At 39.3% G+C, this 26,498-nt stretch overlaps 1 protein-coding gene across 1 annotated transcript; it reads left to right on the plus strand.

Moving 5' to 3' along the window:
• Window positions 1-28: 28 nt before the first annotated feature.
• Window positions 29-25,988, plus strand: LOC113115108 (alpha-2-macroglobulin-like). The gene is made up of 35 exons (XM_026282398.1): window positions 29-61; window positions 3,363-3,511; window positions 3,707-3,887; window positions 3,994-4,150; window positions 4,777-4,829; window positions 4,942-4,962; window positions 5,317-5,482; window positions 5,587-5,671; window positions 5,741-5,858; window positions 5,963-6,083; window positions 6,169-6,278; window positions 6,368-6,535; window positions 6,628-6,861; window positions 6,973-7,185; window positions 7,293-7,442; window positions 7,906-8,025; window positions 8,185-8,266; window positions 14,223-14,346; window positions 15,500-15,725; window positions 15,796-15,922; window positions 16,001-16,122; window positions 16,221-16,272; window positions 16,351-16,434; window positions 16,521-16,697; window positions 16,797-16,872; window positions 17,031-17,187; window positions 17,277-17,351; window positions 17,431-17,593; window positions 19,215-19,408; window positions 19,952-20,164; window positions 20,258-20,376; window positions 20,551-20,632; window positions 20,801-20,893; window positions 20,988-21,093; window positions 25,595-25,988. The coding sequence occupies exons 1-35, from the start codon at window positions 44-46 to the stop codon at window positions 25,702-25,704; spliced, it is 4,446 nt and encodes a 1,481-aa protein (XP_026138183.1). The 5' UTR covers window positions 29-43; the 3' UTR covers window positions 25,705-25,988.
• Window positions 25,989-26,498: the final 510 nt, after the last annotated feature.

Here is a 26,498-nt window from a genome sequence, read left to right on the forward strand (position 1 = left end):
GACGTAACAAAATCTCATCGGAGCCATAATGCGCTGCTGACACATGCAGTGGAAATCAGGGGTAAGGGGACATTCACATATCGCGACTTTTGCTCGCTCAATTTCGTTATTTCAAATGTAGGCGCGTTCATAATAGAAACCACGTGCGTGTGGTGCGACGTGCTGGTTTTTTCCAGGCGTTTCTGCACTACATTGAGTTAAAAACATCTCAACTTTTCATAACGCCGCAAGTGCACCACAAGTCATGTGACAAGAACCAACCAACCAGCTTCCTCATCATTTCCATTCATTTGAAACCTCAGCAGAATTTTTTTTGAAGAATGGGGTGCACCATTTTCTTTTTAAATAAATCTTGTAGCAGAGTTACAGCAAGTGTCTTTCGGTGATGGAAATCCATTGCTGAAATTTCCTTAAAAATTAATCTCAAAATTTAAAATCAAATGCCAACCCACTGAACGCATATTCGAATTATCGAATATTCTGATCCAACCCTGCTAATGATAAAATATTTTTATTAGTGGGAAAAAAATATTATTTAATTTAAGTGAAAGTCAGGTAAGTCGTGGGTTAGTGGTTAGCCCTAGGGTTGTGGGTTCGAGTCTTGGGCTGGCAATACCACGACTTAGGTGCCCTTGAGCAAGGCATTGAACCCCCAACTGTGAAGGTTGTGCTTGAATAAAATAGTTTATCCCAAAATAAAGCATATCATCCCTTACCTTTATTTTGTTTCATATCTATATGACTTACAAAAAAGGAGATGTCATGCAGAATAATGTCATTCAGTTACTTTTTCATATGTCTAACTAAATGGTGAATGAGAGAGTTTATCTGTATTATCTCATTTAGTGCCAAATACATTTATTTGTATTAATTAACTGTATAATAATTGTAATTACATAAAATGATTTTCAAAAGCTAATTACCTTCATTTATTCGTTACAGTATGTATAACTCAATATTTTAACTAATTGCAAAAGCTGAATAATCAAATTCTACTGATTAATCAGTGAAATAATCAACGATTAGTCGATTAATCATAATCATTAGATTAATTGATTATCAAAATAATATTTTGTTGCAGCCCGTATCTTGAGTATTATCAGATTTAAAAAATAAATAAAAATAATGAGCTTCTGAGGTTTCAGAACCTATATGAGAAGAGGTCCAAGGATTTGCAGATATGAAGAAACATTTACTCTGAGTGGGTGTAGGGGATTCTTGACCCTTGATTTCAGTATTGTTTGTTGACTCTGGAAAGTGCCCTAGGAGTATTATGTGTGTGTGTGCGTGTGTGTGTAGTTTGTTCAGATGATGATGATGTGTATATGTTACCATTGAAAAACAATCTAAAATAAAATATAGAAATAAATATACATTTTCTCATATAACGGCAGCATAAATTCATTGTATAACTTGAAGGTTGTTTCACTGTTACATTTTTCTAAATAGCTATATTTATAACATAATGTGTCTTTTATATTTAGCTGCATAAATTTTAATATTTACTAGGGATGTCAACGATTAATCGATGATCGATTAATTGTCGATAAGAGATGCAATCGATTAAGGCTATCGATGGTCGGTTAACCGATTCAATGTTGGGCTGCGTGCGGCTCATGCGCACTCAACACGTGCGAGCGGCTGTGAGTGACGGTGACGATATATAAAAGCATCATCAATCATTCACAATGTACAAATTAAGCTTTTAATGTGATTTAAACTTTAAAGTACATTAAAATAGAAACAACATAAGTTATTCAACATTAAATGCAATAGAAATGTAGTTACTAATCATTTCATCAGATAACTGTTTTATATCGTGCGCTTTGCAGGGCTGCGGGACACAGTGATAGGACAGGTAGTCTATTCATTCCTACAACTTGTTAATTCATTCCTAAGAATTATTAATGTGGCAATTGTCCATGTTTCATTAATTTTGTTCCCTAAATAACCCATGATTTAAGTGAAATAAGGGAACAAATTAATAAATCGAACGAATTCTTAATTCATGAAATCTTTAATTTCCCTTCCAATGTTTACCACAGTAAGAGATGCGAAAACAGTTATTAAAAGCGAAAGATAATAAAATAAACCTGGGAAATTAGAGGGTTAGACTATGAAGATTTAGGAAAAGAAACAATGCCTAAATATACTGAATTTGTGGAAATTCGTAACCAACCGGCAAACCAGAACAAAGCCGCGTAAATGAAGACTATGGGGTCCAAAAGCATGGTCGCGATCTAACATTTTCCAGTTAACCTATTATTCCTCTAATAAACAAAGCTTTTATACCACACTTGTCATAATCAGATCTTATCATTTCTAAATAAATAATTGCTGGATTCAAAACAGCGATTAATAGGCGCTGTGACCGACACATTCCTGGAGCATTCAGTTTACGGTCCACTCTGCTGTTATGCCAAGGACGTTTTTGCTCATATGAAGAGGATCATCTTTTCCGTCTATATGCGAATGCGTGTTAAGTACAAGCCTAGTTTACATTATAAATAATAGTTTAACATTCAAATACATTGCGAATATGGAAACATTTCGATTTGTGCCGAATGAGACATGAGCAATAACCTCCAAATAAATCTAGCCAAAGCCGCGCTCGCTCATCCTCGTCTGCACGCATGCACTGTCACGATCTAATGCGCTGTATGCCGGATTTTTAAAAATCTGACATTTTCTAGGACAGAATCCAGCAGGATCAAATTAATGTGAGCAACTGTGTTTTGGTGCAGCAGCGCCGATGTAGTTCACTTAATGTGCAGCGCAGTCACACGCGCTCCACATTTCGGATAATTTTATACAATAATGTCAGTTGAAAACATTGCAATTGTGCTTTAAAATACAACAACGAGCACCACAAAACCATTTAAAGAGGCGCGTTCAGCGTTCTCCGTGCGGGATTGGAAACAGTCAACAAAGTAAAATGACCTCAAAAGTATGGCGCGCTCTCTTCATTTTATCAAATGATCATAATCGCATCTATTCATTTTATAATCCTGCTACTAGCATTTTATTCAGACTAAAACCTCTTTAATTCAAGTGAGAAAGCGTTTTGTGTGTGTGTGTGGCTTTTGCACATCCTGTCATACCGCTGACTGCGTGCCTGCAATAGACGCATTTTGCAGTATTATGGTTAACGATTAATCGATTAATTGATCGTTAATTTAAACGACGATCGATCATGGAAATAATCGAAATTTGACATCCCTAATATTTACTGTAGCACAGATGTATTTTTCAGGTTTTAGTAGTGCTTATATTGCACAGGTTTTCAAACGTTATTGCCTACATGCATGGTTGAATCATTAATCAAATGATAAATATAAATATTTTTGATGGTCCACCTTTAGCATGAGACTCCTTTTATAAGAGACGGCTCAGTTTATGTCAAGACCTGGATATCACTCGTCATCATGGATCTGAACATTAGCCCCTGTTGGAAACAGCTCCTTCTGTTCTCTCTCCTTCTTGTCTGTGTCAATGGACAAATGTCAGGGCCGTAAGTATTGCTTCTATAAAAAATAAAAAAAATCATCATATGTAAATCATCTTGAAGCTTTTTCTCATTTAAAAAATGGGAAACTAAATCAACACATTAACTTTGATGTTTTGCAATAAAATCCATTTCAGAATTAAAAAAACAAAACAAAAACGTACTACTCAAAATGATTGAATGCTTATCATATCTTTACAGATCTTTCATGGTGACGTTTCCTGCAGTGATCGAGTCAGGATCTGAGGCCAGACTGTGTGCAAGTCTTCTCAAGCCCAATGAAAGCCTTGTCATGAACATTTATCTGGTTGATGGTAACCAGAGCACTTTACTGCTGCAGGAGAAAGCTGAGGAAGAGTTTCACCGCTGCTTTAACTTCAAGGTCTGCCATCAGCACATTACAATAAATAAATATTTGTTTCATCATCTAGTTTTTTGAGATAGTCTGTTTGCAGAGGTTGTGAATACATGATATTATTTCTCATCAGGCTCCTCTGATAGAAGCAGAATCTGTTCAGAAAATGAAGGTAGAACTTCAAGGAGAGTCTTTAAAGATGTCTGAAGAGAGAAAAGTCATGTTCAGATCTTACCATCCTCTGACCTTTATCCAGACTGATAAACCCATCTATATTCCAGGACAGACAGGTGAGCTGTGAATTGTTCAAAGTTTTAAAAAAGTTGAATGCTGATGTTGACAAAGTGTCAAATGTGTACAGTGTAAAACGATGCAGTGCTTATAAAAAAAGGTGCCCAATCACGTGCCTCTTTATTTACGAGCTTCGGGCAGTCACAGATATACCGTGCATTGTATAAACAGTCATTTCAGCTTTTGAATGAAAAATGTCAAATGTTGATGGAAAACACGCAGGAAGAGTGTGTTTTATTCTTATCTTTTTAGTCACCATAAACGTCCATCCAGGAAAAACCTGATAGTACAGTCTGCAATAAAACGAGGATGTGCAGAACGGGAGCCGTTGTGTAAACAGGTCGTCATGCTAGTGTATTCTTGCAGTCAATGACACTGACTCCACAAATATGCAAATAGACCATTAAACTCAGGACTTAGAAATGCACAGTGTGAAACGTAAGATAATGAATATAATCTTGAGTGAATCATGAGCATCGAAACATTTTAAGCAAGATAAACCAAGACTCTATTCAGGACAAACTGGATGGTGCAATCAGGATTAGCAGTCCATTAGATCTGAAATATTGGTTATCACAATAAAAAACATTATAATTATGTTTATCACACATTTTTGTTTTCACAGTGAATTTTAGAGTTGTTACCATGGATAAAAACTTTTCACCGCTTGATCAGCAGGTTGTGATTTATTTATCTCTTCTTTATTTTTAAATATGTTCAACACAAACATGTTGGCTTTTAGTCATGTAAGTTTTACCAATTATTTAATTACACTTTGCTTTTCTTACAGTATAGTACAGTGATACTTGAGGTAAGAACACAAACCTTCTGTATTCATGACAAGCACAACACTGACTTTTATTTTTGCAGTTATTGTGTTTTCCGTAATTATCAATGTTGCCAGGTATTTTAACACTTGTGGGTTGCTTTTCTTTTTTGCGGGTTTAAGTGACACCAATACCTGACATTAAATTCAATTTTTTGGGCTGGGTTCCCCTGGCATGTGAATTTAACCCGCAAAAAAAAAAAAAATAATAATAATAATAATAATTTTAGCATTATTGTGAAAACCTGGCAACCCTGGTAATTATTTATTTCTTATTTTTTGGGCAGAATATGTGTAGTTGGCTGTTACTAACTTCACTTTGTGTTTGGTATTAAATAGGACAGTAAAGGTAACAGAATTGGTCAATGGACAAATGTTTCTTCAACAAGGTGGATTTTGCAGCGTTCTTATGAATTAAACCCGGAAGGCTGTCAAGGCATATACAAACTGAAGGCTTACATTGGTGACAGGATGATATCACATGATTTTGAGGTGAAAAAATATGGTAAGTCATAACAAATTATTTGCATTATTGGCATGGGACAAGTTTCAGAAAAAAAAAATCATGATGCAATTAATAATATCTATAACTTTCATCCACTTTCATAGTTTTGCCTAAGTTTGAAGTTACTGTGACGGCACCGAAGACAGTGAGTATAGATGATGAGTCAATGTCAGTTGAAGTTTGTGCAAAGTAAGTAGCATCTTAACTTAAACATATTAAAAGCATAAAGTCCTTCTTTGACTTGTACATGTTTTACAGATACACATACGGGCAGCCTTTATCTGGTAAATCATGGGTGAAAGTGTGTCTTGATATTCCACCCTACTCTTACTGGGGTGATAAACACAGTCCAATATGTGTGAATGAAACCACTGAGGTTTGTCAGTGCAGTACCAAAAGTGGCATGTGGCATTTATTTCCTAAATCCAGATTATTAAATTACTCTAATGTATTGTGTTTGTGTTCATTCATTTCCATTAGATGAAAAGTACAGGCTGTGCCATCCATACCTTAGATCTATCTGCCTTTTTAAACTCCACATATGAGGATGAACTAGAAAATTCTCTTCATGTTGAAGCAACAGTCACAGAAGAAGGAACAGGTGAACTATTAATAACTGAAATTAATTTTAAAATATGATTTCATTAAAATGCAAGTTTCACACTCCATATATTTGTAATTCATAGAGATCACCATGACAAAATCAGAAACTATTTCTCTCACTTATGAAATCGGCAAATGCACACTTACTGACCTACCCAAAACATATGAACATGGATCAGTTATAGAAGGAAAAGTAAGTCTAAAATCATGTTGTCTCAGTTTAACAGCATTGATTGATATGTACAGAATCATTCATTCCTTCAAAATCTTATTTTTAAACAGATCAAACTCTCAAATTTCAAAGGCGCACCAATACAAAACAAAGTAGTTTATCTTTTGGGGGGAACCTGGTCCTCAAATATGCTCCTAAATCTCACTACAGATAGCGATGGACTGGTCAGCTTCTCTCTTAATACATCTAGTCTTCCTAAAGAAGACATTAATCTGATGGTATGACAGTTGCTGCTCATCCAACAAGTGTTTGATCAGTTAATATTTTGATAACATGAAAATATTGGCGCATTCTTTTTCTTTTTTTCCAGGCAATTGTGTATCCAACGTTTCATTATGATGGTTACAAAACACCTTCCTTTTCTACGGACAGAAAAACAGTTAATCTTTTCCAGTCTGCCACTCCATACACCCCATCATTAAGTGAACTAATCATAGAAAACATTGAGCAACCATTAAAGTGTGATGCTGAGTTTACAGTGACCATCAAGTATTATTTTATTGGAGAGACTGCTAAAGACTTCAAAACTGACATTGTCTATATGGTGAGAATGTGCAGAATGTACACTGATACACTGTTGAATTCATTGTTTGTTAACAGTATTAACTGGCTGCACTGGTCAGTTTGTCATTGGAGTGTCATCTGTCTGTTTCAGGTCTTGTCCAGAGGAGTGATCGTTCATCATGGATATGAGAAGGTTGAAGTCAAGTCTTCTAATGGAGCAGCAAGTGGCACAATGTCATTCAAACTGTCTGTTGGTGCAGATCTAGCTCCTGCAGTGCAGATTCTGGCCTACTGTGTTCTGCCCAGTGAAAATGTTGTTGCTCGTAGCACAACATTTGACATTGAAAAGTGTTTCAAAAACAAGGTATACATTATTTTTTAAAGCACCCTGAAAAAAAATCTGCCCATTTACACAGTCACGGTCATTCTGATTCAATACTGAAATGACTCACCCTACTGTTGTCGTCACAGGTTTCTCTGCAGTTTTCTCCTGCTAGAGCAGTTCCTGGTGAGAAAAACACTCTCCATCTCTCAGCTCAGCCTGGTTCACTGTGCGGCCTCAGTGCTGTAGATCAGAGCGTCCTGATCCTGGAGTCAGGAAATCGTCTGGATACTGACAAGGTGTAAAGGCTTTAAGATGCTAGTGTCTAATATGTTCACCATTATTGTTTAAAGGTTACAATTTTTACGCAAAATAAAGTGCATCCATTTCATCATAAAAAGTACTACACATGGCTCCGGTGGGTTAATAAAGGCCTTCTGAAGTGAATCGATGCATTTGTATAAGAAAAATATCCATATTTATAACTTTATAAACCGTAATCTCTAGCTTCCGGTGTTGTACATTTGTTCAAAAAAAGAGTGGCGTTTTAGCGGATGATGTAGGATGTAGGTAAACACAGAATGTGGAAGAACAGAGCAGAGCACAAAACAAAACATCGGTCACGAAATAGAAGTATGGAGGATTTTGTTATAGGCCAAGAGATTACTTTTTTCTTTTGCTATAATTAAAACTGTCGTGTGTACAACAGTTAGTAGACTCTAGAGATGATGGTTATTTATTGTGAATGTGCTCTCATCACAGATCTTCAATATGCTGCCAGTACAATCAGTATCAGATTATCCTTACAGCGTTGAAGATGGTGAGGAGGAGTGTCTGGATATGAAACCCCATCAAGCTGACAAAGCCTATGAATCCTTAAAGGTAACAAATGGATTAATATGTGTAACTGCAGTAGATTAGGTGAGTAACTACATGCATAAATATATCAATGCATATGCTTAAAATACCTCTTAATCTGAGAGCTACAACTATTTTTAATTTATTTTTTTCTGTTACATGTGGTTCATCATTGTTGGACAGAGTGTGGGTATGAAAATGGCAACAAATTTGGCTGTGCGAGTCTCTCTGTGTCCAACATATATGGCCTTTGATTATTATCCAGGTAATATTTGTTACTGTATATATGTATGTGTTCATTCAGACATACATTTGCTCTCAATAATTTAATATGACTGGAATTCACCATTATTAACCAATTTTTCACTGCAAAAGCACATATGTATGACTCTTTATTTGTTTTGTGATTATGGTGACAGTTGTCTGATCTGTAAAATCAGCAGTTTTCAAAATTTGTGACATCAAAGAACTGCTCGAAAGAGCTGCACCACCCAAAATGTAAAGGCCCATTTATTCTGTGAGAAAAGTGTAAATGTATGAAGATAACATGTTAAAGTTTAGTTTGCTGGCTTTTATATTCTTATTTTACTTATTATTATACTTTTTATTATTTTGACCGTGTATCTGTTTCTTCAAACTATTTTATGAGGGGCCATACAAGCCATAATTCCTTCTGGGACTCTCACACACTTACATTCTCCATTCACATGCATATATTCTTGCTTTCACACACTTGCATTCTCTTTTCACATACATACATTTCTACTCTCACACACACATATTCTCCTTTTACATTCATATATTTTTTACCTTTTTTTGGTATCAATTACTGTCCTTTTTAAGCAGGAAGTCACTCTCAGACCAGGAAATACATGTGCAAGACTCAGCTCTTCTTCACAGTTTTACAGTTGTGCTATTCAACATCATCCTGTTTTCTTTTCAAGTACATATTTTAAGTTTTTAACTTTAGAATATTGTTATCTAACCTATGTGTTCTACAGATCTGTGTAAAGTGTTAAGACACTGATGGTATTTACAGGGCTTTAGGCTAAGGAAATTTACTAGTTGTCCGGTTCGGTCAGTGGTTTGAATTTCTTTACTTGCCCTGACAAAATTTTCACAGTACTTGCCACAATCAATCAATCAATCAATTAGAATTATTGTTTTCATTGTTGACTGCAACATTGTATTGTAATAAATAATAACCATTTTGCACCGATAGGTACAATAGTTCAAAGATAAAACTGAAATGAACCATGCTTTTTCAGGTCTTTCAGGTAGGTCTAACTATTCCAGTTAAGGCAAGGCAAGGCAAGGCAAGTTTATTTATATAGCACATTTCATACACAATGGTAATTCAAAGTGCTTTACATCAAAGAAAGTAAAATAATCATGAAAAATAAGAAAAAAAATAAAACAAGCAATTTTAAAACTTTTAAAATGATTAAAACGTTTACTTAAAATCAATTTAAAAACAGTTAGAAAATGATTTTATATAAAATAAAACAGTGAAAATATAGTGCAATCAGTTTGGACATAGCACAGTGGTCATTCAATAAATGCACAACTAAACAGATGGGTTTTGAGTCTAGATTTAAATGTGACTAGTGTTTTAGCACATCTGATCTCTTCTGGAAGCTGATTCCAACTGCGGGCAGCATAGTAACTAAAGGCGGACTCCCCTTGTTTTGTGTGAACCCTTGTTATTTCTAACTGACTTGATCCTAGTGATCTGAGTTCTCTGTTAGGTTTATATTCAGTTAGCATATCTGCAATATATTTCGGCCCTAGGTCATTTAGTGACTTATAAACGAGTAAAAGTACTTTAAGATCAATCCTAAATGTAACTGGAAGCCAGTGTAAGGACCTGAGGACTGGGGTGATATGCTCAGATTTTCTGGTTCTAGTCAGAATCCTGGCAGCAGCGTTCTGGATGAGCTGCAGCTGTCTAGTGGTCTTTTTGGGAAGGACGCTGAGGCTGAGGAGCCCATTACAATAGTCCACCCTGCTGGTGATAAAGGCATGTACTAGTTTCTCCAAGTCTTGGCTGGAAACAAAACATCTAATTCTTGCAATGTTTTTTAAATGATAGTATGCTGATTTAGTCACTGCTTTGACATGACTACTGAAACTAAGGTCTGTCTCCAGAATCAAACCAAGATTCCTGACTTGTTTTTAGTTGTATGACCCCTAGAGTCAAGGAATGCATTCACCTTGAGAACTTCATCTTTGTTTCCAAATGCAATGACTTCAGTTTTTTCCTTGTTTAACTGAAGAAAGTTCTGGCACATCCAGAATTATTAATTTCATCAATGCATTTGCAGAGGGAGTCAATGGGGCTGTAGTCATTTGGAGATAAGGCTAGGTAAATCTGGGTATCATCAGCATAGCTATTTGACTCAGTGGAAGCATATACAGGTTAAACAAGAGCGGTGCAAGAATTGAGCCTTGTGGGACTCTGCATGTCATGGACGTCCACTTAGACTTATGCTCTCCTAGACTCACATAATAGCCTCTCCCTTCTAAGTATGACCTGAACCATTTAAGTTAAGGATGCACTTATGAATGAATATTTTATTATTACTATTTATTATTATTAGTTTTATTACCTTAATTATATGTGTTTCTGCACTATGTTTGTACTTTCTGTACTGGAAACTCCTGACAAATTTTATTCTGTGTGTAAACACTTGGCAATAAAGCTCTTTCTGATTCTGATGAAAATGGCAATTCAATCTCTGACAGCAGGTGGCGCTTGTAGAACAGTAGTCTAGCACTGAGTTATTGCTGCATGCAGAGCTGCGCTAATTAACACTCCTTTAATGTGTATTTAACAAATAAGAGGTGTATTGTATTTAAGAGGAAAAAGAAAATGCCATCGAAAATTTTCTGAAGACAGTCAGTTCTCCTCAGAAATACATCCATATTAACCTCACCCTAATTACATAATTATGATTTGAATTAATATAAAGATATCGCTGTCCCTAACTTGCAACCTCCCACTTAATTCACTTCCTAAATTAAGTGAAAAAATAAATAAAAAAATAAAACACTTGGGCGCTTAATTATAATACGTCTATCTGCTAACACGACTGAGGCTGAGCCAGTGTTGTAGCAACAATCACTTTCTGGGGAATAATTAACTCAAATGAAGTGAATATTCATGAGTCTATGAATATAACGTGCTTATTGCTTACAAATATTAAATTACCCAAAGAGGGAATATTTAATCATTTAAAGGTAACCTTTACTAGAATTAATTTAAGTTACTCTAGACAATCTGTTCGTCCAGCAAACTGGAAGCTAGACTTCCTTATCAAAATTCAATAAAAATACCCTTCTTACAAACTCCAAGAAATATTAATCTTCTGACCAGGAAAAAACAATATTTTCTGTGTCTGTACTACTAAGATTACTGAAATTAATTCATATAAAACAAAGCTCGTAGCGTAGATCACACGATTCAGGGACTTCGATCTCAATGAGCAATAAAACAATTCAATTCAAGCAAATTATAGGATTTAATAAAAACAGACTAAAGAGTACATAACTACAATTCACACGGAGTAAATATGATTATATAGCAAAACGAAAATACAATTTAAACAAGGTAAACGAACAAGAATAATAATGAGATAAATGAGAGAGAGAGATAAAGAGAGGGAGAGAAAGTGAAAGTGAAAACCAATCTCAGCTTGGCAATTTCAAACAGTTAACTTTCCAAGAGACCCCAAGTCATTGAATAATTTCACAAACATGGAATAGGCTAGACAACCTTAAACAGCAATTTTAGTTGCGATATAAGAAAGTACTTGCTTTGATCTGGCTCTTGTGTGTAGCTGCGCTCAAATTGTCCATCCGTGCGGCCTCACCGCGGTTCTTTCAAGAGCAGATGATGCGTGAGCTCGATGGTTAACGCAAAGGTAAACTTTGCCAAAAGATGATTAGACTTAAGTTTGTTTGGCTCGTGAAAACAATTGAATGAAGTCAAATATCCGAAGACAATAAAGAAAAACTAAATAAAGAAACGAAAAGTAAAGAAGAATAAACGGAGAACTTAAAGAAACAATAAAGAAACGAAAATTAAAGAAGAATAAACGGAGAACTTCTTGAAGTCCGGTTGCAAAGCTGGGAATCCTCTTTTCTCTCTGGCGGAATGCCCAGAATACAGGTTTCCCTGAGCTTTGACGTAAAACCAGGTTTACACCTATTTTTCAGTATGAGCCAATGAAGTGTAAACAAACTGAGGCGGGAAAAATCTTCTTTGTTTGCTGATCTCCCCCCACTGGTCTAATTTATGGCAATGAAAAAATTAAAAAAAATTCTTAAGCAAGATCGTTCCTCTGAAACAATGCATCTTTTTGTAATTTGCTATCAAGATTCGTTACAGTCGTGTTTTTACGATTATACAGACACCAAGAACTATGATTTTACCAATCCCGTATACAGAGATACAGAGTTATTCTTAACTAAATGCATATAAAGTTTGCATTAAACACACAGTAGCATTCATATATTCCACTATGCCACATGCATACTTTTGAGCACAAAAAGGGAGACATTAAAATACATTTAGAGGTAGTTTAAGTAAAAAGGTCCATGGGCTAGCCAAAAATGCTTGTGCCTGTTTTTGAATGTGTGTGCGTCTTTTGAGTGTGGGTGCGTCTGTTTCGCTGGAATGTGTGATCAAAAAGGGTTTTGTCTTCCCTTTTGAAGTTCGATATCGCATCTCTGGATAGTCTCCAAGGCGTTATAACTCTCATCCACGCCAGGACATTGCCGTCATGGCGGCGCCCAGGGTGGTGAGTTATGTTGTAAGAGGGTTGTAAAACGAAGGTCCTTGTTTTTTCTTTAGTTCACATTCTGGTCTTTGAGTGTAGAATGTGTCAAAGGGTCAGGATTCATTAATATGGAACAGATGGTTGAATACCATCCGCTCATTGGTGTTACAGTGTCCTCAATCACAATTCGCTCAAAGGACGAGGCCATGTAACGATGATAATATTTATTTATTTATTTTTAAACCCAGATAGCTTGCTGAAATACTTCTGTGGCTGCCTCATCTACCTCAGCCATGCTGATCAAGACCTGTCCCAGTGACCCTGTTTCAACTAAACGTATTCCGTTTCATCTAAACGCCTTACGTTTCCACTATACTCCTTCTGTTTCCACTATACTGTCTCTGTTTCCACTATACTCTCTCTCGCATATACATACATTATATACACGTATGTGTGCATATGTATGTATGTGAAAGGAGAATTAATGTGTGTGTGAGAGTAGAAATATAAGTATATGTAAGGAGAATGTATGTGTGTGAATGCAAGAATATATGTATTTGTAAGGAGAATGTATGTGTGTGAATCCAAGAATATATAAATGTGAAAGGAGAATGTGTGTCCATGCAAAAATATATGTACCATATTTTTGGACTATAGCCAAAGTCACACCTCAGTATAAGTCGCATTACTCCAAAAAAACGTCATTACGAGGAAAAAAACACATATAAGTTGCACTGGACTATAAGTCGCATTTATTTATAACCAAGAAACAAGAGAAAACATTACCGTCTACAGCCGCGAGAGGACGCTCTATCCTACTCAGTGTAGACTACAGGAGCACTGAGCAGCATAGAGTTCCTTCTCGCGACTGGAGACGGTAATGTTTTCTCTTGGTTCATGTCAAATTAATTTTGATAAATAAGTCGCACCTGACTATGTCACAGGACCAGCCAAACTATGCAAAAAGTTTGACTTATAGTCCGGAAAATGCGGTATGTGAAAGTAGAATATAAGTGTGTGAGAGTGCCAGAATGAATTATGGCTTGGAAGGCCCCTCATACTATTTGATAAGTTAGAATCCAAACAGTTAGTTTTTTTCTTTCTTTTTTTACACTTTTTTCATTTACATTTTTGTTCGATTCAACTTCTTTATGTATAAATTATTAATTGGCCCCATGATTTAAAAAAGCAGATTTAAATTTATATTACATTTAAATTTATAATGTATATTACAAAAAATTGAAATAAATAGTTACAGTATAAACAATAAAAGGGAAAATGGTGTCATTGTAAAATAACATATTGTAGGGTTTAATGTTGTGAACACAGAATACAGTTTAGATATTTCAGAAAGTATATAATGTGATATAGAGTATTTGTGTACTAAATTGCTACATGTCCTGATTCAAGTGTCACATCTTTACCTGTGCTTTATTTCAGTTGGTGATTCAATATCATATGATTCTGAAATGGATTTGAATATGAATGAGGGAGACTCTTCAGTTGAAGTGACAGTTCGTACTTTCTTTCCTGAAACATGGATTTGGCAACTTGCTGCAGTTGGGTTAGTGACAATATTGTCAACTGTCAACATCATTTAATATCATACTAAAACCACAATAACTGTAATGCTTCTCTTGGCACTGCACATCCAATGAGTTTTTGTTACACTTTAAAAAATGTAATGAGCTAATTACTAGGTAACAATGTTACACATAATATTTTTGAGTATTTTTTCAGGCTTGATTTTTTTTTTTAATGGATTTTACCTGAATAAATTATGTGAAATCGCCTAAATTAATTAATCTCTGACACAATTAATTTAATACAATTAGGGAAATGTTTTCATTCATTTTAAATTTATTCTTAAAAAAAGTCTGTAATTTTGAGTGAGGTCTGTTTGTATTTTGTTATTTTATACATTTACAATACTGTATACAGCAAAACAGCTTAAGCGGGAAAATACTTGAGAAATACTGGAAAAGTCCTGCACTAATACTAGCAAAGCTACTGCTCATTAAACAAGGATTGATGTCTTAGAGGAGTATTATCCATAACCATAAGCTCTACTCATCTGCACAGTGGTAACGATAGCACTGTGCAATGGAAACTTCAATGTAACAGAAACTATTACAATTGTCAAACATAACTGAACATTAAACAATAATAGATCCTTCCCTTCTCTCAAAAACATAAAATAGCATTTAATTTCCAGATGTACTCCCCATATCCAGCCATATGCAAAGCATGCTGGGAACTAACAATCACCTAATTGAGCTAATTCTCTTAAAATAAATAAATTTATGCATTTAGCAGACGCCTTTATCTTAACCGACTTACAGTGCACAAATAGGTTTTATAAGTAAAAAGTCTTCAACATTTTCTATACAACACTGAATCACAATTTCTTTAATGAAATCCACACATTATTTTTAATTATCACCTTAATTTTTTTTTTTATGAAAATTACAAGACCAATGATTCATTTTTTACAGTCTAAGAATATATAAATTCACATGTAAATGAATGTGTGAATTGGACTGTTTTAGATTCATATAAACACAACTTTCATTAGATTCATTCAGATTGATGAAAATTAGACAAACTAGAGACCTACTGTGAATCAGATAGTCAGTGTTTTATATCTGTGCTGAATGTTGTAAAAGCAAAACAGCGTCTTAAAAGGCCAATCAAATACTTTTGTAATATCAACACAGGGACTCTGGATCAGCTCACATTCCTCTGACGGTTCCTGACACCATCACCTCTTGGGAGACGGAGGCCTTCTGTCTGTCCTCCAAAGGTCTGGGTCTGGCTCCTCCTGCTCAGCTGACAGTTTTCCAGCCCTTCTTCCTGGAGCTCTCTCTGCCTTACTCCATCATCCGTGGGGAGATCTTTGAGCTGAAGGCCACTGTCTTCAACTATCTGTCCAAGTGCATCATGGTGAGACTTCAGACTCAGTCTTATCCAATCATATCAAATCTGCCACTAATCATGTGTGTTTGATTGACAGGTTAAAGTGACTCCAGCTCCTTCCTCAGACTACACTCTCAAAGCCTCCTCTGAGGAACAGTATTCATCCTGTCTGTGTGCTAATGGAACAAAAACCTTTAAATGGATCCTCACTCCTTCTGTTCTTGGTGAGTTTTCCAGTCTGAATCATTGTTTCTCGGTGTTTGTGTATGTTTGTATCTTCACGTACATGTCTTGTGTTGTAGGAGTCTTGAATATTACAGTCAGTGCAGAGGCTGAGTCGTCCCAGACTGTGTGTGACAATGAGATTGTGAGCGTGCCAGAGAGAGGACGCATTGACACAGTCACACGAAGTCTGCTTGTGCAGGTCAGCGCACGTCAAACAGCTCTCAGACGTCATTTCTTCATGATCCTAATGCTGCTTATGTCAGTATGATGTGTTGATGTTACTGTTTTATGCTGCAGGCTGAAGGAACTGAGAAGACAGAGACCTACAGCTGGTTACTGTGTCCAAAGGGTTTGTCTGCAGACAATATTTAGCATCATAGTGTTTCTCTGCTGATCACTGATGTGTTTCTGTCTCTCTGGTTCATAGGTGACAGTCTCACAGAGGAAGTGGATCTGAATCTTCCTAAAGATGTGATAAAGGGATCAGCCAGATCCTCTGTTTCTGTCATTGGTAACATTTACATACACAAGCAGAAATGAGGAGTTTGGGTTTGGGTTTTTAAAATGTAATCAGTTTCAATGGTGTTTGGTTTTAAGGGGACATACTGGGTCGTGCATTGACAAATCTTCACGGATTACTACAGATGCCGTACGGCTGTGGAGAACAAAACATGGCTATTCTTTCTCCCAATATTTACATTCTGCAGTATCTGGAAGACACAGAGCAGCTCACTTCAGCCATCAGAGACAGAGCCACCGGCTTCCTTAAGAGTGGTGAGAGAAATGAGTCAGGTCAAGAAAATAAGTCTTGATACTTTTGACGTCAGACACACTTAATCAACCTAAACATTTAATCACTATCAAACTTAACAGGATACCAGAGACAACTGAACTACAGACATACTAGTGGTGGATACAGCACATTTGGACATGGAGATGAGAATACATGGTAAATATTTCTAACTTTTTACTCTCACTTTTTTCGAAATAGTTACAAAGTTAAAATAGTAAGCAGATAGGTGGTATTTAGTTTCAATAATTTATGTACAGATTTAATCAACTCAAACAACTAATTATATTATTTAATTTAAAACTTTAAAACACCAGGTTGACTGCCTTTGTCCTGAGGTCTTTTGGAAAAGCGCAGAAATACATATTTATTGATCCACAAATTATTCAGAGTGCAAAGGAATGGTTAATAAGCAGACGGGATTCAGACGGCTGTTTTATCCAACAGGGAAGACTGTTCAACAACAGAATGAAGGTGTGCTATTGGTCACTAAACATTATCACAGAAACAATCTATCTGTAACAAAAATGATTTACTTAATGTTCCTCTAATATAAACTGCAGGGTGGAGTGAATGATAATGTGACTATCACAGCCTACATTACTGCATCACTACTTGAACTAGAAACTCCAGTAACAGTAAGTTCATCTACAGGAAACACAATATAAACTCAGAAAAATTACGCTCCCAGCTGCTGTTTCTCTGTTTTTGTCTCAGGATCCTGTCGTCAGTAAAGGTTTGTCCTGCTTGAGGTCTGTCATTGAGGATGTCAAAAACACTTACACCACTGCTCTGCTCGCCTACACCTTCAGTCTGGCTAAAGACACAGACACTCGACAGCAGCTTTTCAAGAAACTGGAGGATGTTGCTATTTCAGAAGGTAAGATAGTTGTTTTATTTATATACAGGTCCTTCTCAAAAAATTAGCATATTGTGATAAAAGTTCATTATTTTCCATAATGTAATGATAAAAATTAAACTTTCTTATATTTTAGATTCATTGCACACCAACTGAAATATTTCAGGTCTTTTATTGTTTTAATACTGATGATTTCGGCATACAGCTCATGAAAACCCAAAATTCCTATCTCAAAAAATTAGCATATATCATCCGACCAATAAAAGAAAAGTGTTTTTAATACAAAAAAAGTCAACCTTCAAATAATAATGTTCAGTTATGCACTCAATACTTGTTCGGGAATCCTTTTGCGGAAATGACTGCTTCAATGCGGCGTGGCATGGAGGCAATCAGCCTGTGGCACTGCTGAGGTGTTATGGAGGCCCAGGATGCTTCGATAGTGACCTTAAGCTCATCCAGAGTGTTGGGTCTTAAGTCTCTCAACTTTCTCTTCACAATATCCCACAGATTCTCTATGGGTTTCAGGTCAGGAGAGTTGGCAGGCCAATTGAGCACAGTAATACCATGGTCAGTAAACCATTTACCAGTGGTTTTGGCACTGTGAGCAGGTGCCAGGTCGTGCTGAAAAACGAAATCTTCATCTCCATAAAGCTTTTCAGCAGATGGAAGCATGAAATGCTCCAAAATAAAACACAGTGGACCAACACCAGCAGCTGACATGGCACCCCAGACCATTTCCTTCTCCCCAGTCTTCCTCCAGACTCTGGCACCTTGATTTCCGAATGACATGCCAAATTTGCTTTCATCCGAAAAAAGTACTTTGGACCACTGAGCAACAGTCCAGTGCTGCTTTTCTGTAGCCCATTTCCTGCACACGCCTGTGCACAGTGGCTCTGAATGTTTCTACTCCAGACTCAGTCCACTGCTTCCGCAGGTCCCCCAAGGTCTGGAACCGGTTCTTCTCCACAATCTTCCTCAGGGTCTGGTCACCTCTTCTCGTTGTGCAGCGTTTTTTGCCACAGTTTTTCCTTCCCACAGACTTCCCACTGAGGTGCCTTGATACAGCACTCTGGGAACAGCCTATTCGTTCAGAAATTTCTTTCTGTGTCTTACCCTCTCGCTTGAGGGTGTCAATGATGGCCTTCTGGACAGCAGTCAGGTCGGCAGTCTTACCTATGATTGCGGTTTTGAGTAATGAACCAGGCTGGGAGTTTTTAAAAGCCTCAGGAATCTTTTGCAGGTGTTTACAGTTAATTAGTTGATTAAGATGATTAGGTTAATAGCTCGTTTAGAGAACCTTTTCATGATATGCTAATTTTTTGAGATAGGAATTTTGGGTTTTCATGAGCTGTATGCCAAAATCATCAGTATTAAAACAATAAAAGACCTGAAATATTTCAGTTGGTGTGCAATGAATCTAAAATATATGAAAGTAAAATTTTTATCATTACATTATGGAAAATAATGAACTTTTATCACAATATGGTATTTTTTTTAGAAGGACCTGTGTGTGTGTGTGTGTGTGTGTGTGTGTGTGTGTGTGTGTGTGTGTGTGTATGTATGTATGTATGTATATATATATGTATACACCTTTTTTATTTTTTTTGAGTTACCATGTCTCTTTTGCCCATGTGTCCTAAAGGGTCTCGTCTACACTGGTCTCAGTCTGCATCTGCTGATGACTCTGATTCTCTGGCAGTGGAGATCAGCTCATATGTGCTGCTAGCTGTTCTCTCTGCTGATTCACTCACTACAGCTGATCTGGGCTTTGCTAACAGGATTGTCAGCTGGCTTGTGAAGCAGCAGAATGCCTATGGAGGATTCTCCTCCACACAGGTGACTCAGACTGCTCAAATCAAACACATGATTGCTGAATAATGGGTAAAAGACACATTACTGAACACATTTATTTCTCAGGACTGTCGTGGCAAAATTTAAATCAACTCTCATCAGCATAAGAGACAGACTCATTCTCAGGTATAATTAAAAAGAAAGCTTTTATTCTTTGCAAAGAAGGTCAGACAGTCATACAGCAACACTTGAGTTCCTGCAGAGTGAAACCGACCCAGGAAGAGGGCAGTCCTCCACCTTATATACCTCTGCTCTTCCAAGGTTACACAGTTTCAGCAGCTGTAAAATTCCACACATAACAAGGAACACTCTCTATGGGCTGTTTCTCACACATTTAGGACTTAGGTGACCCCCTCAGGTCATCCTCAGACATCGTCCCCCCACTATATGGCCCAATGACCCCCTCAGGTCATTCTCAGACATCTGTTTTCCCCCCCAGGCATCACCCTTCTGAGCCCACACAGTAAAGAAAAGAAAACACATGCTTATATATACAGAAGCAATGTTAAATGAATTTTTCCACCACAGGACACAGTGGTGGCTCTTCAGGCTCTGTCTTTGTACGCCACCAAAGTGTTCAGCTCTGACGGCTCCAGCACAGTGACTGTACAGTCAGCAGCAGACACTCACCTCTTTGATGTCAATCAGGACAATAAGTTACTGTACCAGGAGAAGCAGCTGCAGGACGTCCCAGCCAAATACAGCATTGAAGTGAATGGCTCAGCCTGTGTGTCTCTGCAGGTCTGTAGTGCATTCAGCTTCATTGACTCAGTCGCTCTCTTTTCTTTCTTAACATTTTGCTGCTGTTTTTTCTTTTAATGTTGACATTCTCAGGTAACTCAGTTCTACAACATTCCCACTCCTACTGAAGCTAAAACACTGAGCATTGATGCAAAGATTGAGGAAGATTCCAAAACACTGGGACAAAATTTCCTTATGAACTTCAATGTCAAGTAAAAACAGATTTAGATTTTTTTATAGCTACTGTTTCTTTTATTATATATAGATACCTCTTTATTTAATGCCTAAAAATTTTGATAATCTTAGTTGTAAAATTCTATAATTGCTTGGATAAATTTAAAATCATAATAAGCATTAAATCAGGGCAGTACATTTATCTTTTAAAGATATCATGGTCCCCAGGAGACGACTAACATGCTCATTGTGGATATTAAACTTTTATCAGGATTCACAGCTGACACATCATCGGTAAGTTTAGGTGTATAAAGTTATTGTGCATTAAGAAGACACACATTTTTTTTTACACATTTTTACTACTGTTTTTTTTTTTCATGATAGCTTTAATTTGCAAAAACTGAAAAAACACCTATTCATCATCATCATATTTTCACATTAGCAATTCTATTTTCCCTATAGCTTACAACGTCAATTAGTTCAGAAGTCCTTGCTCAGAAGTATGTGGAGCGGGTTGACACAAAAGAAGACCATGTCATAGTTTATTTAACAGAGGTAAGTAAATAATAACATTTATATAATTAACATGTATTCCATAATTTCCATGAATGGTACTGTATATATGTATTTTTTGTTTATCCTCTTGCAGATTCCAAAACATATTTCTATGAATTACAAGATGCAAATGAAACGGGTTCTTCCAGTGAAGAATCTCAAGCCAGCAGTGGTCAAAGTGTATGATTACTACCAAACAAGTAAGATTTTATTTTAATATTCAGAAAAATTTAAAGGTGACGGTGTGTAGTTTAATGCAGTTTTCATTAGATAAATAGCAAAACGTATAATTCACAAAATTTTTGGTATTATTAATATTTTATCTTGTTTTTTGTATATTGTTGACACAAAGCCATGCCATATTATTTATTGGTGTCCTCATTTTATTAATCATATTACTCACTATTGTCTAATTAAAGGTTATAGTAACCACTAACAAATGTTACAACTATTTTCATGATAGATGTATTGCATTTTCTAGTATATATATTGTCACGGGCTGAAGAATCACACGACAGGGTTTAGTGCAAAAGTGAAGCCCCGGAGGGTGTATTTATTGACAGGTGCTTTTAAACCGTGACGTTGCCAGTAGTGTCAGGTGCTCGTCCTCAGTGCCACGTGATCCTGTTTGCCGGCCGGCTGAGTGCAATGGGACTTGGTGTCCTGTGCTCGGGTGGCGGGCTGGTCGATCCGCAGCTTTCTGGAGGGACAAGAGACACAACATTAGTTACTGTCGTCTGGAGATCCTCTCTCCCTGTGTCACCCTTAGGCGCAGCTTTTATGGTCCTCTTCTCATCCGCTTCAGCTGGGACCGATCAGCCGGCTGTGATCGCGTGCAGGTGAATCTCCCTCGTTGCCAGGGTGACGCTGATAGGTGCCCGGGACATGGCTCACACCCCCGCCCCCTAAGCGCCGTCCTGGTTCCTCGGGCGAGGGGGGAGGTGGGGGCTGGGGGAGGAAGAGTACCTGACAGACCTGCGAAAGCTGTCCACAGGCGGGAGAGTCCATCTGCATTGGTGTTGGCGGTTCAAGCTCGATGTCGCACATCAAAGTGGAAGTCCTGGAGCGCCAGGAACCACCACGTCACCCGGGCATTGGTGTCCTTAGCCCGTGCCATCGACTGTAACCGGGCGTGATCAGTGACGAGGGTGAATTTCCGTCCCAGTAGGTAGTATTTCAACTCCAGGACTGCCCACTTGACGGCCAGCGCCGCCTTCTCCACTGCCGCGTACCGTTGTTCTGTTGTGGACAGCTTTCGGCTGATGTAGACCACCGGGTGCTCCTCACCGTCTTGTGCTTGGGATAGTACGGCTCCCAACCCGTTGTCGGATGCATCCGTCTGCAATAAGAAGGGATAGAGAGAATGGCTGACACTTTTCCCTGTTGCGGACGGATCAGGCCCCGGCCCACCTGGAAACTGAGGTATTTTGCTTTAGGTAGGGCGAGGTGGCATTTCTTGGGTTGGCGGTGAGCCCTGCCTGCCGCAGCTCGAGAAGCACCCTCCGGAGCCGCCCCAGATGGTCCTCCCAGGTCTCCGAGTGGATGATGACATCATCGATGTAGGCTGCAGCGTAAGCTTGATGGGGTCTCAGCACGATGTCCATCATCCGCTGGAAGGTAGCCGGAGCCCCTTGCAGCCCGAAGGGGAGAACCCGGTACTGCCAGTGGCCAGTGGGGGTGGAGAAGGTGGTCTTCGGTTTGGCAGTCTCCGTTAACTGTACCTGCCAATAGCCCCGGTTCATGTCCATGCTAGAGATCGAACGTGGACATGAACCGGGCTCTCCCCAGCCACTCCAGCAGCTCATCGACACGGGGCATCGGGTATCCATCGAATTCTGAGACCTCGTTTAGGCGGAGGAAGCCGTTACAGAACTGGAAGGGTGCCTTCCGGTTTTGGGACCATGACTATGGGAATGGACCAGGGACTGCGGGAGGGCTCAATGATCCCTAGCTTCAGCATCTCTCGTACCTCCCCTTCGACTGCGTGTCGCCGTGCCTCCGGGATTCGGTAGGGCTGCTGTCGTACAATGGTCCCTGGCGGTGTGTGTACGTCATGCTGCAGCAGGCGGGTTACCCGGGACGTGGGGAGAACACATCAGAGAACTGACCGAACAGATGTTGGAGCTCCGTCTTCTGGGCGGCCGACAGGTGAGTCCTCGTCCCCTCCCAGCGCTTTAGGAGATTGATGTGGTGCAGTTGGCTTTCCTTCCAGCGCCCCGGCTGGCGTACTCTGTAAGTCACGGGCCCCACTTTCGCCGCGATGATGTATGGGCCTTGCCATTTGGCGAGGAATTTAGACGCTGCTGTTGGGACGAGGACTAGGACGTAATCACCTGGCTGGAATTCCCGTGGTTGGGCCGCCAGCTCATATCGTCGACATTGAGCTTCTTGGGCGTCCGCCAGGTGTTCCCGGACGCGGAGCATGATGCGGTCGATCCTTTCCCTCATCTCCCTCACATGCTCGATCGTGGTCCGATGGGCGGTCGGCTGCTGCTCACAGGCCTCTTTGGCGACATCGAGCAAGCCACGGGGCTGCCGCCCAAACAGAAGCTCGAATGGTGTGAATCCTGTGGAAGCCTGGGGGACTTCCCGGATGCCGAAGAGGACGTACGGCAGCATTTGATCCCAATCCCGTCGGTCGTCCGCTGCCACGTGGCAGAGCATCTGCTTTAATGTTTGGTTAAACCTTTCGACCTGCCCATCGGTCTGAGGGTGGTACACGGTGGTCCGAAGCTGCTTTACCTTCAGGAGGTGGCAGAGGTCAGCCATCGTCCGGGACATGAAGGGGGTGCCCTGGTTGGTCAGTATCTCCCGGGGTATGCCGACCCAGCTGCACAGTAGGAAGAGCTCCTGGGCCATGGCCTTGGATGTGGCTTTGCGCAGTGGAATGGCTTCGGGGTATCGGGTCGCATAATCCACAATGACTAATATGTGTTCGTGTCCCTGGGCGGACTTTGGCAGCGGCCCTACAAGGTCCATTCCTATCCACTCAAAGGGCAACTCAATGATGGGCAGCGGGATTAACGGAGCTGGGGGAGGAGTTTGTGGCGACGTCCGTTGGCAGTCCGGACAAGCCTGACAAAACTGCGTGATCTCCGCCTCCATGTCGGGCCAATGGAACCTGCCTCGGATTCGTTGAGTGGTGTTCTGCGCCCCCTAGGTGGCCCGCCATAGGATGGGAATGGGCGAGCTCGACGATTGTCTGTGTCTTTGTGCGTGGGACTACCAACAGCTTTACCTCCACCCCCCTTCGCTGCGCGACACAGTACACCAGGCCATTCTGGATCACGAAGTGTGGGGTTGGGTGTGGTGGTGGTTGGACCTCTTTCCCCTCAACCACTCTCACCTGCTTCCAGCAGTGCTTCAGCCGATCATCCCCGAGCTGCTCCTTCATAAAATTTCCCCCACCCCGCACCTGCTGGAACACATCATAGAAAAGGTTAGAACTTTGGGGGGGGGGACTCACCATCTCGGGCGCTGTCCGAAACCAGGAGGACAGGGCGCCGTCGGGGACCTCGGCTGAAGTTCTTCCTCTTATGGTGGTTCCCGGCAGGGCTGGCAGGGCAGGTGACTTGGGTGAGCAGTTGGTCAAAGCCTGGCCAGTCTCTTCCCAACAGGATGGGCATGGGCAGGTCCCTGACTACGCCTACTTCCAGTGGCCAGGTGCTGGTCCTCGTGGAGAGAGTCCCCCACCAGGTGGGTACGTTCTGGGTGTCCCCATGGACACAGGTGATGGTGAGGCGGGCTTTGGTTCCCATCCGTGGGGGAAACAGGGAGCACTGGACCAGGCTTACCGCACTTCCAGAGTCCAACAGGGCTGTACACGGACGGCCTCTCGTGGTGGCTTCAAATGGACGGCACAGCCGCCAGCGAGGCGCGATTGGGAGAGGGTGGTGGCTCCGTTGGCTTTAGTTCATCCTTCTGGCGTGCGTCGCTTCTGGTACACCCTCCGGGGAAATGCCGGTGCTCGCTCCCCAGCCTCTCGTCGCATCGTCATTTCCGCAAGTCTAATTCTGGCCTTGTTTGCACCTTGTGGTGAGCCCGCTGTATTTTATCTGGTGAAGTCTTCTCTTAAACATGTACCAAACGGTTGATTTGGCCATTCTGAATGTTCCTGCCATTCTGAATGTTCCTGCCATCTCTCTGGTGGATTTGTTTTTGCAGCCTGACAAACCTGTCTCACCTGCATGGGGAGCTATTTGTCTGCATGATGGAAAGGCAAATGGCACACTTAAAATCATCTCCAGACCTTTTACCTGGTTAACTTAGAAATAACTAAGAAATAGCCCACATCTGTCTGTGAAATAGCTTTTGAGTCAACTGTCCAATTACTTAAGCTCCCTTGTAAAAAAGGGGGAGGTACATATTAAAGAGCTGTAATTGCTTAACCTTTACTTCACTTTACTTTCACTACAATTGTGATGAGAATACCCTCACATTAAAGCACAGGGAGTGCACTTTAAGCCCACATTTGTTATATAACTGTAACTTGAATATGTTTTGGTCAACAGTTAGAATAATAAAAATTGTGCCTGTGTACAAAATATTTATGGACTTGACTGTATCTAAATACATACACTATGTTTAATGAAAAAATGTTACAACTATGCATGTGAAGATTTGTTTTACTACAGTGAGCAACAATGAACCAGGCCAGAGCCTTCTATTAACTTGTGTCTTGATATTACCTTCTTTCTTTAGGTGATCAGTCGGAGACCGAGTACTCTTTCAACCAAGGGTGTTACTTTGGGTCTACCATTGGGGGGTTTAAACTCGCAGCATATTTATTAATTTATGTATTTATTGAATAATTTTCTTGTGTAAAAGGTACCGTTCCTGTATTAGAAATACATTGTGATACTTTTACTGATTTAGGCTACTTAACATAAATACAGCTAATCACTTGACTATTTATGCCATAACCTGACTATTTATGGCATGCCTTCCACTGTCAATAAGGTCAAGCATTTCAGTCCTACAGCTCATAGTATAATGACACAGAATACAAAATGTATTTTAATACTGTATGAGTAGTTATTCTTAGTGGCATTGTTTGATTTCATTTGTAATTTTTATGTATTCTTTTATACAGTATTGTTCAAAATAATAGCAGTACAATGTGACTAACCAGAATAATCAAGGTTTTTCGTATATTTTTTTATTGCTACGTGGCAAACAAGTTACCAGTAGGTTCAGTAGATTCTCAGAAAACAAATGAGACCCAGCATTCATGATATGCACGCTCTTAAGGCTGTGCAATTGGGCAATTAGTTGAATTAGTTGAAAGGGGTGTGTTCAAAAAAATAGCAGTGTGGCATTCAATCACTGAGGTCATCAATTTTGTGAAGAAACAGCTGTGAATCAGGTGGCCCCTATTTAAGGATGAAGCCAACACTTGTTGAACATGCATTTGAAAGCTGAGGAAAATGGGTCGTTCAAGACATTGTTCAGAAGAACAGCGTACTTTGATTAAAAAGTTGATTAGAGAGGGGAAAACCTATAAAGAGGTGCAAAAAATGATAGGCTGTTCAGCTAAAATGATCTCCAATGCCTTAAAATGGAGAGCAAAACCAGAGAGACATGGAAGAAAACGGAAGACAACCAT

Source organism: Carassius auratus, chromosome 15 (assembly GCF_003368295.1).
Source record: "Carassius auratus strain Wakin chromosome 15, ASM336829v1, whole genome shotgun sequence".
Classification (NCBI taxonomy): domain Eukaryota; kingdom Metazoa; phylum Chordata; class Actinopteri; order Cypriniformes; family Cyprinidae; genus Carassius; species Carassius auratus.